This window comes from Vombatus ursinus, unplaced genomic scaffold, assembly GCF_900497805.2.
Source record: "Vombatus ursinus unplaced genomic scaffold, bare-nosed wombat genome assembly UNPS02005236.1, whole genome shotgun sequence".
NCBI classification, from domain to species: Eukaryota; Metazoa; Chordata; class Mammalia; order Diprotodontia; family Vombatidae; genus Vombatus; species Vombatus ursinus.
In genome coordinates this window covers 246,113-258,612 of record NW_020945014.1, presented here as the reverse complement: position 1 = coordinate 258,612, position 12,500 = coordinate 246,113, and the positions used below count along the sequence as shown (strand labels likewise).

Genomic DNA, 12,500 nt, shown 5'->3' with positions numbered 1-12,500 from the left:
GTAGGTAAGAGGGCTCAGCACATGGTAAGGGGCAAAGTGTTTGTTCATTTTGGTGGAAACCTACAGGGCATAGAGGAGTAATAGGAAATAAGGCTGGAAAGGTCAGTTGCTGCTAAGTTGTGGAGAACCTCAAACAATAAGGAAAGGAATTTGAATTCTATTCAGTTAGATGATAAAAAGGAAGTATTGGAGGTGAGGAGGGATGAGTGGGTGAGTGGATGGATGGATGGATGGATAGATAGATCAATAGATATAGATAGAGCTCTCGAGCTCTCTCTCTCCACACACATACACACACACACATACACATATATATGTATGTATGTATAAGGTTGCTGCAAATATGTATGTGTGTGTATATATACATACACATAATGTAACATGTGTCAGTTATTTGTGGGAGGGAGGGAAAGCTGAGTCAGGAAAGTATATTAAGAGACCAATTCAAAAAACCAAGCTACCAAGGGCTATATAAAGTACAATGGTGGGAAGCTGGCCTGGATGTGAGCTCATTGATATGACATAGGCTCACATTAACAGAGACTGTCTCAGAGTCCTCATGAGAGAGAGAAGCCTCATTACCTAATGTGAATTTGAGGAACCATGGCTACCTGGTAAGGGCTCTGGGCCAGAAATCACAAAACTCAGCTGTTAGCCCTGCCCTTGACAAAGACTAATTCTGTCACTTTATTCTAGACTTGATGTTTCTAAGGCCTTAGTTTCCTCATCTGTAAAATGGAGCTAAGTCCCTTATCCTGCCTAATTCATGGGGTGCTTATGCTTTGTATATTGTATACTCTAAGTGAGCACTTCTCAAACTTTTTTGGTCTCAGGACCCCTTTGCATTTAAAAATTATTGAGGACTCCAAAAAGCCTTTGTTTATATGAGTCATATTAATCAAGATTGACATTAATTATTAAAACCAATCATTTAAAATATTTCTTTTTAGTTCATTTAAAAATAGCAACAATAAAGCTATTGCACGTCAACATCATTTGTATGAAAAATAACTATATTTTCTAAAACAAGTAAATCCATGAAAGTGGCATTATTTTACATATTTTTGCAAACCTGTTTAATGTCAGCTTAATAGAAGACAGCTACATTCTCATATTTGTTTCAGTATCAATCTGTTGTCATATGCTATTTTGGTTAAAGTTAGTAGAGAATCTGGCCTCATATTGATCTAGAGTTGGGAGAGGGAAGAGTATTTCAATAGGCAAATAATGTCTTAGTATCTTTATGAAAATAGTTTTCACCTTGAGGATCCCCTGAAAGGGTCTTAGGGACCCCTCGGGGTCTGTGGACCATACTTTGAGACTTAAATAAACATCTGTTAAATCAAAGATCATAACATGAAGTATGTTGAAAAGAGAAAACTTTTGGTGCCCTAATTCTCTCAATATCTACATGTTGCATTATATTTATATTTATTTTGTTAAACATTTCCCAATCTAAATATGTTTGACATGATTGTACATGTATCACCTATATCAGATTGCTTTCTGTCTTGTGGAGGGGAGAGAGGAGGGAGAAAAATTTGGAACTTAAAATTTTACAAAAATAGATGTTGAAAACTACCTTTACATATAATTGGGAAAAAATGAAATACTATTAAGAAAAAAAAATTCCCAGTCTACATGGAGAATTGAGATTTGGGTATTCTTGCCTCTTCCCTGGTCAGTGTACCCTTGCTATCCTGGCCTCTTGCTCATGTCTGGAGTCACATGAGCACTGGGCACCACACTTTAGGAAAGACATGGACTACCTGGAGAGGATGTGGACCAGAATGAAGGAGGGAGGCAGGAAGGGAAGGAAACAGGCATTTATTAGGCACCTACTATGTGCCAGGCACTGTACTAGGCAGTTTACAATGTTTATTTCATTTGATTCTCACAACATTTCTGGGAGGTAGGGGTATTATGATCCTCACTTAACAGCTGAGGAAACTGAGGCAGGCAGAAGATAAGTGACTTGCCTAGGGTCACATAACAACAAAATGTTTGAGGTTGTACTAGGTCTGATGGTTAGACTAAAGAAGAAAAGCAGGATGAGGAGGTTAGGGGTGAACATTTCTAGTTACTTTATTCTAAAGGGCTGTGATGGTACTGAAGGGAGAATGCATTTTGTTTGCTTGTTTTGACTTTTGTCCTAGATATTTGGACTCTGGCTGCCTAGATATATACGGGGGCTACTGACTTTGGAAGCAGCCCTACTTTCTACCCTATCTGGTATGCCAGATACTTATAGCTTCTGAGATTACAATTTTAGCTTCTCAAAATATTTTGGAGACATCCTGTTTCCCAGAGCTAAGGTCCAGCAAGCAGGCCCTATGGCCAGCATTTGCCTTGTCCTGTCACGAGGAACTACCACCCATGAGAAAGTCCTGGCACCAGCCACTCTAGCCCCTAGGCAGTGCCCTCTACTGTACCGCCCCTCCCCCCAAAGCCCAGTTAGTCGGTGTTTCCAAGGCGACCCTAGTCCTTGGCAGGTTTTGCCCAGATGTTACCTGCGGAGGGTCTTGATGCCCCTGGCAGCACCTAGCATGGCAGTACAAGGTGGGGAAGCCAGACAGCTTCTGCTCTTGGCAAGCCCACCCTTCTCTGTTCTGGTTGCAGAAACTTATCAGCTGTCTAATCTTAGGTAAGTTATCTCTTTTTCCCACAGTTTTCTGCTTTGTAATTATTATTATTTCTTTAATTGAATGTAATTGTTCCATGCCTGATAACTCTTAAGTAGTTTTAAAAATACCAAAGATAATAAGATCAATGATTTTTAAATGTTATAATTTGGATATTCAATTGATGTCATCTGAATTTTATTGTTTGTGTTATTATTGTATTTCTAAATTATATTGTATTTCTAAATTTATATTGTGAAATTTGAGAGACCATTGTAAACCAGAAATGCTGCTAGACAAAACTTCCCTTTTAGTCTGGATGCTATTAATAAGATTATGAATTGGGCTTTTAAAAGGATGTGATAAAAAATGGATATCTGAAAACTGTTAAATATTTAATGAGGTATATTATGTTATAAAACAGGTACTACTACTGCTAATGATAATAATAATAATATTTACTATAATGGTAAATTTTCATTTGAAAATCTTGGCTATTATGAAAGTGTATAAGGTGGTTTAAAGATGTAGCTTCAACATATGATGCCTGCTGAGTCAAATGATGAATCAGACATCAGGTATTTGCTGCATGTCTGAAGCCCCAGAATATGGGTAGTTTTAATTTATAAATAAAGTATTAATAAAAGTATTAACAGTTAAGGAAACATCAGGAAAGATATTCAGACCCTAAGTAGTAGTTAGTGAAATTTGGCTATTTAAGGTAAAAATTTCCAGGACTGTAACTTACTGTTGTTTTTGAGCTTTGATTACAGGGATAATTGTCTGAATTGTCATGAAGCCAGGAGTAGAACTGACATGTAAGCAGGAAGCCGCTTACAGGTGGATGTCTGTAACCTGGGAAAGGTTTTGGGGATGACCTTGGATATGGCATAGAAAAGATCCCCCTGACTCTATTTCTCCCTGGGCCTCAGTTTCCTCATCCGTAAAATGGACTATATGGTTTCTGAGGTCCCTTTAGATCTATAAGCAAGCACGTGTAATCCAGCGCTTAACACAGTGCCGGGTACACAGTTAGGTGTTTAATCACTGCTAGCTGACTGGCATACACACTTATTAGCTTCATGACACAATGCAAGGTCCTTTCCTTCTCTGTCTTAGTTTTCCTCGTAGAAAGTAGGGATCCTAACTCATGCTCTCCATCTCCATAGGTCTTAGTCAACCTCAAATCCTTATCGGAATGGGTGCTGTCATTATTATTATTATTGCACATACATACATACACACATGCACATACAAACACACACACACATACAAATACATACATGCACACACACATACCTACACGGTACATGTACACCATTTCCCTTAATGCAACAGAAAAGCAAGGGGAGGATAGAAGCAATGATAGGGATCCTTCTGGATAAAATAGCACATGTATCTGAAATAGCTGGTTATTTAGATTAGAATAACTTCCTTCTCAATGCCCATCTTTCTTCCTCCCTCCAACCACATGTATTGATACAGGCCGAACAGGCAGCAAATAATCTGAATTCCCTGGGGGAAAGGTGTATTTGAAAAGTCTTAAATGTTGTCATCAGGTTTCTATCCTTTAAGCCTGCTTATAAGCTGAGGCATGTAGCTTCTTGTCTTGGGCTGCAAGAAAATGGGAAAAAAGTGAAGGAGGTTATTGAGTTACTGAGGAGAAAGAAAGAAGGAAAAAAGAGAAAGAAAGAAAGAAAAAAGGAAAGGAAGGAAGGAATGAAGAGCAAGAAGGAGAGAGAGAAAAAAAAGAAGGGGAGAGAGAAGGAAAGGAAGAAAGGAAGGAAAAAAGAAAGAAAGAAAGAAGGAAGAAAGGAAGGAAAGAAAGAAATAGAAAGAAAAGGAGGAGGGAAGGAAGGAAAGAAAGGAAGGAAAGAAGGAAGGAAGGAAGGAAGGAAGGAAGGAAGGAAGGAAGGAAGGAAAAAAGAAAAGGAAGGAAGATAGAGAAAAAAGAAAGAAGGGGGGGCGGCTAGGTGGCACAGTGAATAGAGCACTGGCCCTGAAGTCAGGAGGACCAGAGTTCAAATCCAGACTCAGACCAAACACTTGACACTTACTAGCTATGTGACCCTGGGCAAGTCACTTAACCCCATTTGCCTAAAAAAAAAAGAAAGAAAGAAAGAAAGAAGGAAAGAAAGGAAGGAAGGAAGGAATCAAAGGAAGGAAGGAAAGAGAGAAGAAAAGAAGGAAGGGGTAGAAGGGAAGAGAGAAAGAGGAGAGAGAGAAGGAAGGAAAGGAAGGAAGGAAGAAGAGAAAGAAGGAAGGGATAGAAGGGGAGAGAGAAAGAGAAGAGGAGAGAGAAGGAAAGAAAGAGAGAAAGAAAGAAAAAGAGAGATAAAGAAAAGGGGGAAGAAGGAAGGAAGGAAGGAAGGAAGGAAGGAAGGAAGGAAGGAAGGAAGGAAAGACTTCCCTGGAGCTCTTTAAGCACAGGTCAAATGACCATCAATGGGGAAGGCTGCTGAAAGTCCTTATTCAGGTATCAAATGGACAAGGTGGCCCCTAAGCTCCCTTCTGAAGCAGATTCTATGATGTGAAATACAAAGCAGGCTCTGCCCTTGGGAAGATTACAGTCCAATGGGGAGCAAGAAAGTAACATCAACAGTCCCTCTAGCACAAGACTTGACTAATTAGTCCCCTTTGAACAGGCTTCCTAATAATTTAGTAGAAAGAGGACCAGGCTTAGAGTCAGAGAGCCTAGCTAGATCAAATGCCCTGACTTGGACACCAATTCAGCCTGAGCTCTCTGAGCCTCAGTCTTCTCATCTGAAACATGGGTGTGATGATTCTCTCACTACTTACCGTAGGGCCATTGTAAGGAAAGTGTCTCAGCTATAGAACTGTGAGCAAGTTCTAGGTGGGGAGACATTACTCACTTGCAAGAATAACTTAGTAAGCAGTATAACTGAGTCATCAAAAACTAGAGCTGGAAGGGACATAAGAGACCCAGCCCTACCTCTACATTCTACGGAAGAGAAAAATGAGGCCCAGACGAGGGAGCGTGACTTAGCCAAGTTATCACAGAAATGTGAGGGCAATCTAAAGCCTCTTGGAAGGTCAGCAGTATTTCCACCAGGCCACAATTATGTGTTGTGGACACTAAGTGCTTTTGCAGTTAAAGGGGTGGAGGGTGGGGCAGGAATAAAGCCAAGCTAATCTGTTGGTTGGTTCCAAATCAGTAGAAGGAATGGTTTTTGTTTTCTTTTTGTAGGTTTGTTTGTCTTACTTTTGTCCTGGATATTTGGACTCCGTATGACTGGGTATGTAAGTGGACTGATAGTTTTGGAACTGATCCAGGGGCATGCTGATAAATGTTTAACAACTCACTTTCCAAGGGGGGAAAATGTAGCCAGGGCACACTTTTAAGTTTAATATGCATTATTATGCATATTGTTTCCTCTGTCACTTTCTTAAGTTTAGACTATCAATAAAATAATAAATCAAGCCTTAATTTGTAGCATTTGCTGATTTCCAAGATGTAAATGCTTACACGGAAAATTTAGCGATGGATTCCAGCTCACCCCTGGACTGGCCTCACTTTCCACCCCACCTAGTAAGCCAGCTAGAGAGATACTCAGAAAGGATAGTTCTGGCTTAAAGGACCTTTTTCCCATCTGGGCAGTTAGGAGTGAACCAGATGGGAAAACACCTTATTGTAATCCTCGTGTTACTACTATTTTAGCCCTCCCACCCCAAAGCAGTTACCAAAAGCAAGCAACGCCCTTTGACTCATTTGAGGATCATATATTCTCCTTTCCCTCAACTACCCTGCTGAGGTGGAAAAATTCCCCCAAGGGAGGAACCAAAACTAACAGAACAACAGATTATAAGAGCCAGAATGGTTTCAAAATACAGAATGTCAGAGTTGGGAGGTGCCTTAGACTCCAGAATGTTTGGGCTGGGACCTTAGAACAGAGAATGTAAGAGTTTAGAGGGGAATAGTCTATCAGAGCTGGGAGGGGCTGAGCTGAAAGAACTTAGAATGTCAAAGTTGGCAGGGACCTTAGACGTCCTGGAAGTCTTCCCTTCCATTTTGCAGATGAGAAGAGTAAGGCCTTTGGTCACCAGACTCACTTTCTCTTCCAGAGCCATCTGCGTCCAGCAGCCAAATATAGATCAAGACAACTGGGAGATGGCCCAGGATGCAGTGGGAGACCTCAGCCTTTTTAAGCTAAGGTCTCACTTTGTTTTTTGCTAGGCAATGGAATTAAGTGACTTGCCCAGGGCCACACAGCTAGTAAGCATCAAGTGTCTGAGGCTGGATTTGAATTCAGGTCCTCCTGACTGCACTATCCACTGCGCCACCTAGCTCCCCCTGAAGTCTCACTTTGTTGAGTGAGGCAATTCCCATTCTATGAATAGGCCTGTTTAAGAAGTGAATCAAGGGATGGATCCTTTAATAAGAAAAAAAAATCAAACTGGGAAGGGAGGACCCTCAGGCTTGCGGACCAAAAGAGAAACAATTACTATTTACGTTCACACACAGCCAGGAGGGCCCAAGAGTAACCAGTAAGCGTGCCTGGGCAGGGACCTAGTGTCCAATCAATGAGATCTAGAATGAATTGGGTTTAAGGCTTGGTTTTTGAGAAAGAAATCTAGCCAGTAAGACTAGCTTAATGTCATCGAGTGAATCAAGGAAGAACTAAATCTAAAGACCAGTCTCCTGATACCCAGTGCAATGCCCTTTCTACTACGCCATAGGAGAAGCCAGGAGCCTGAATAATCTATAGGAATGAATGATTAGCTCTTTGATAAGAGGAAGTTGTTCATTTGTCCATTCAAAAACCATGTCAAATGCCTACCCTGTGCTTGGAACTATGGGAGGACCAAAGATAATTAAAACCCTGTTTCTACCCACAAGGAGTTTATGATCTAGTAGTAATTATATTAATCCACATTTGTATATAACTTTAAGGCATTATAGAGTATGCTTCCAATCAACCTTGTGAGACAGGAAGCACAAGAAATATTATCCCTATCATACAGACAAGAGACTAAGATGCAAAGATATGGAGTGACAAGCGCAAGGTCACACAATTACTATGTGACAGAGCTGAAACTCCGACCCAGGTCATGGGCAAGTCTAGCCCTCTTTCTGCTAAAGCCCAGTGCCTGTCCACATAGCATGCACAGATACAGAGAATAGCTAATAAGAATACAGCTCCGTAAGAGGAATATAGCATGATCACAGAAGCACAATGCTACAAAGTCTGACGATGGAGACATCCCTGTGTAGGGGACTGGGGAAGAAATCCCAGCAGAAGTGCTGGATTGGAGCTGGGCTTTGAAGGATGGGATGGGTATCAACAGGTGGGGACAGGGTGGGGAGGATGATATGCCAAATGTGCAGAGTTTCATCAGCAGAGGGTACAGGCACGCACAGAACAGGGACTGGGCGTGCTCAGGCATCATGCATATGCCCTGGGAAGAGCATTCTCTGAGGACGAGGGGAAGAGCTAAAGGTAATGCTTGCTCCGGTCTCTGCCTATGCTGAACGCATGCTTAGAGAAGAGAAAGCAGTTAGTTCTTGAAGAAAAGGGTTGTTGACCTTCCCAGTGACGTCCACACCATGCTACCCCCGCCATCATCTTCATCTCCTTCCCCTCACTATCTACACACTCCTTTTCCAACTCCTCTTTATATGTCTTCTCTCTGCCTCCCCCTTGTACTAATATAATAATATTATATTAGAATACAAGTTCCTTGAGGGTAGGAATCTGCTTGCTTGCTTTTGTTTGCATTCCCAGTGTTTAGCACAGTGCCTTTACATAGTAAAGACTTAGTAAATACTCCCTCACTCATTCGCTCATTTTCTCACTCTAGTCATCCATCTATTCATCTATCTAACCCTTTCTATCCATCCATCTATCCTTTAGCTATCTTTCTATCTATTCATCTATCTACCCATCTAACTTTCTATCTATCTGTCTGTCTGTCTGTCTTTAGAGGCTCAGCTCCTCTGTGAAATGTTTTCTATCTCAGGACCCTGGGATCATACATCCTAGAGGTGGACTGGACCTTCAGGGTCACTGAGGCCCACGAGAAGACTTGCCCAAGATCGCAAAGGTAGTAAGCAGAGGAGTAGGGCTTTGAATCCAAGACATGAACCTCTACATGCAGCATTCTCTCCACTTCCTCCTCTGAACACCTCGAGTTTGTATCATGCAACTGAATGCCTCTGCAATGGTCCTCCATTTTACCTGTTTGAGTCTTGTTTCCTCAATTGGATTTTGAGCTTCTTGAGGTCAGAAGCTATGCTCTCCTTCACTCTCTCACGCTTTTGTTGTTGTTGTTGTTGTTGTTGTTGTTGTTTTTGGTGAGGCAATTCAGGTTAAGTGACTTGCCTAGGATCACACAGCTAGTGTCAAGTGTCTGAGGGCAGATTTGAACTCAGGTCCTTCCGCCTCCAGGGATGGTGCTTTATCCAATGCACCATCTAGCTGCCCCCTCTCTTCCACTCTCCACCCTCCCCCACACACTTGGCACAGGGATAGGCATGTGGTTGATGACTGGTAAATACCCATTGACTGATGTCCATCACATTTATGGGTCAAATAAAGTAAGCCCTACAGCTTCCCTACAGTGGAAAGGTCAAGAGATTAATAATCAGAAAGCCAAGGCTGAAATCCCATCCCTTCCATTACTAGCTGTGTGACCCTGGGCAAGTCATTTGCCTTTGCCGAACTTCATTTGTCTCCTCTATAAAATGTGCTCAATAATCCTCATTACCTACCTCACTGGGCTGTTCTTTGTAAATATTAAAACCCTACAGAAATGGGAGCTTTTATTCATCTTCCTCACTGCTCCTTATCATGGCAGAAACTTACCAAACTGAGCAGCTATCACGATGGTCTCACAGTAGGCATCGGAGGATGAACAGTTGGTGGATCTTTGGCCCTTTCCGTGGCACCTGTCCCCCACACACGTATAGCATCGCAGAGCACTTCCTGTGGGAAGAAAAGCCAGACCGAAAAGCTGCCTTCTTCAATGCAGTGGTCACAAAGTCAGCACAATATAAATGTTTGGAAGTGGTAGTAGTGGCAGTAGCAGCAGCAGCAGTAGTAGTAGTAGTATCTCCCAGCATTGTTGTGAGGATCAAATCAGATAATATTTATAAAGTACTTACTAGAGTGCCTGGCATATGGTAGGTGCTTAATAAATGTTTATTCTCTCCCTTCACCCTTAGCACAATGCCTGGCACATAATAAGTATTTAATAAATGCTTGGGCCAGCTAGATGGAACAGCGGATAGAGGGCCAGACCTGGAGTCAGGAAGATCTGAATTAAAATCTGGCCTCAGACACTTATTAGCTGAGTGACCCTGGCCAAATTACTTCACCTTGTTTGCTTTAGTATCCTCATCTGTAAAATGACCTAGAGAAGGAAATGGCAAACCACTCCAGTATCTTTGCCAAGAAAACCCCGAATGAGGTCACGACGAGTTGAACAGGACTGAAAAATGATTAAACAAAAATAAATGGTTTTTGGTTAACTGAGTGAAAATAGAATATTCATGATGGAACGAGCCTTAGAAGGGATCTTAGAACCTGATATTAGAGTTAGGAGGGACGTTTAAAAATAAAATATAAAACATTGTATGCCAGAGCCAGAAAAGACCATAGAATACTGAAGGTTAAAGCTGGAAGGAAGCTTGGCGATCACCTAGTCTAATTTTGTCACTCACAGATTCAGGAAATGAAGCTGAGGAAGGTTAAATGACAGGCCCTGATCAGACCATACCAGGAGTATTCTGTTCAGTTCCCAGCTCCATGAGAGGCAATTTGATGTAGTAAATAGACCTCGGTCCTTCAAATTAGGAAGTCATAGATTTAAGTCCTGCTGCTGATATACACTGGCTCCATGACCCTGGACAAGTCACTCAAAGGCCTTTCGCTGCTCTAAGGAGTTCTATACGACTCTTTTTCAGAGAAATGCAACCTACGTTGCTGGAGGGAGTTTCCTCATCTGGGAGTTCCTTCTGCCAATGAAATCACAGATCCAGTTCCTGTTCCCTATCTTGACACCACATTTTAGAAGCACCACTGACAAGATGGAGGATGGTGATCAGGCAGTGAGAGAATTGGAGATTATACCACTCACATGTTACTTGAAAGCACTGGGAGTATTTAGTCTGGAGAAGAGAAGACTTAGTGGGTGGGAGACATTACTTCTGTCTTCAAATCTCTGAAGGGCTGTTGTGTGGAAGATGGAGTAGATTTGTTCTTCTTTTTTTGTTTGTTTGTTTGTTTTTGATTTTTTGCTAGGCAATGGGGTTAAGTGACTTGCCCAGGATCACACGGGTAGTGAGTGTTAGATGTCTGAGGCCAGATTTGAACTCAGGTCCTCCTGACTCCAGGGCTGGTGCTCTATCCACTGTGCCACTTAGCTGCCCCAATTTATTCTTCTTGATCCCAGAACTAAGAGCAGTGGGTTGAAGAAGGACAGGAAAAAGGATTGGAGCCAAGATTCTCTTGGTAAAGGCATTTTCCTGCCTGAGCTCAGGGCTCTGTCCACTATGCCAGCCACATTGCCAGGATGTTTGAGTGTTAAACTAACCAGTGCCATCCCTGTTCTAGGCCCCGGGTCCACTGCTGTTGTCCAGCCTGAATGGAGCTGCTCAGACCTGGGTGGAACTTTTCCGCCCATGATGTGGCAAGTTTCAAAGGCTATGGGAAGATCAGCACTCCAGATATGGTGCCCCTGAGTGAGGCCTTGGCAATCTTTTCATTTGCACATGCCAGGGAAGGGAAGGGTCAGCAGAAAAGAGGTGAGGCAGGGGCTGTGTTTGGAGCCATCTCATTGTCTCCTTCATGGACAGAGCCCAAGAATGTCTGTGCTTGCCTTCCTGGTGCTCCCCAGACCCCGAGCAGGAGGACAAATTGGAGAAGAGATTGTGGCCCCTTGTCCTTGTGCCTTCCCAGGAGAAAGGAGACTTGAAGTTGCTTCTGTATCCTGGATGACTGGTGCTCTGTGGGTGCAGCAATGATACATGATATGTGCATCAGAGAGGTATAAAACACAATGCTATGTGAGATCCTCCAGAGACAATTCAATTATGGGGGGAGGGAGGGGGATCAGGAAAGGCATCCTAGAGGGAGGAGGCATGTGAATGGCCTTTAAAGGTGGATTACAGTTCAGCAACAGCCGGAGGGTGGGAGGAAAGAGTGTGAGCACAGACCCAGAGTCCAGAAAGCACAGGTCCTATTCATGGTCCTGCTTGGCTGAAGACCTTGAAGAGCCATTAAGACGATGCCTTTAGAAACCAAGGAGTGACAGAACCCCTCGCCTGTCAATGGACAGGCAAAGAACAATGACAAACAGGAGTGCCTCCAAAAGAAGGATGACCAAAGAGAACGCTGCATGACAGTCATCAGAGGGGTCCAGGGCTGGTTAACCAGAAGTAGAAAGGACTTTGGGTGGGATAGGGAGAGCTGGGATGAAATATCTAAACAATTGGCATGGGAAAGAAGGTTTAGACTTTCTCTGCTTAGCTCCAGAGGGTGGAACTGGGATAGAGGTTGGAAGTTACAGGGAGGGCAGATGCCATTCCATCTCAACGCATTCATCAAGTACTCCTGGGGACAAGACACTATGCCCAATGCTAGAGGTAGAAACACAGGAAGAAAAGAATCTTTGCTCTTAAGGAGGTCTGTTGGTGGTACACAGCCTTCAAGCTTACATGCTCTCCTCTCTCTTCTCTCTCTCTCTCTCCCTCTCTATCTCCTCTTTGTCTTTCTTTCTCACTGTCTCTCTGCTTCTGTGTCTCTTCTCTGTCTTTCTTTCTCACTGTCTCTCTGCTTCTCTCTCTCTCTTTCTCTCTCCCTCTCTGTCTCCTCTTTCTCTCTGTGCTGTCTGTCTCTCTGTCTGTCTCTGTCTGTGTCT

The 12,500-nt window shown here is 42.7% G+C and overlaps 1 protein-coding gene across 2 annotated transcripts in view; it reads right to left on the bottom strand.

Annotated features, from left to right (window-relative positions):
* The window catches only part of LOC114030509 (lymphocyte antigen 6E-like), a 19,303-nt gene that overhangs the window by 1,155 nt on the left and 5,648 nt on the right, over positions 1-12,500 (bottom strand). Inside the window, exons 1-2 of one of the 2 annotated variants that reach the window (XM_027845349.1) lie at positions 10,359-10,521; positions 9,446-9,565 (exon numbers count right to left, since the gene is read on the bottom strand). In XM_027845349.1, the coding sequence (XP_027701150.1) occupies positions 9,446-9,565; positions 10,359-10,389 (151 nt within the window). In that variant the 5' untranslated portion in view covers positions 10,390-10,521. Of the gene's footprint in view, positions 1-9,445; positions 9,566-10,358; positions 10,522-12,500 lie in introns of those variants that run through there. The other variant, XM_027845344.1, reaches the window with a different exon arrangement.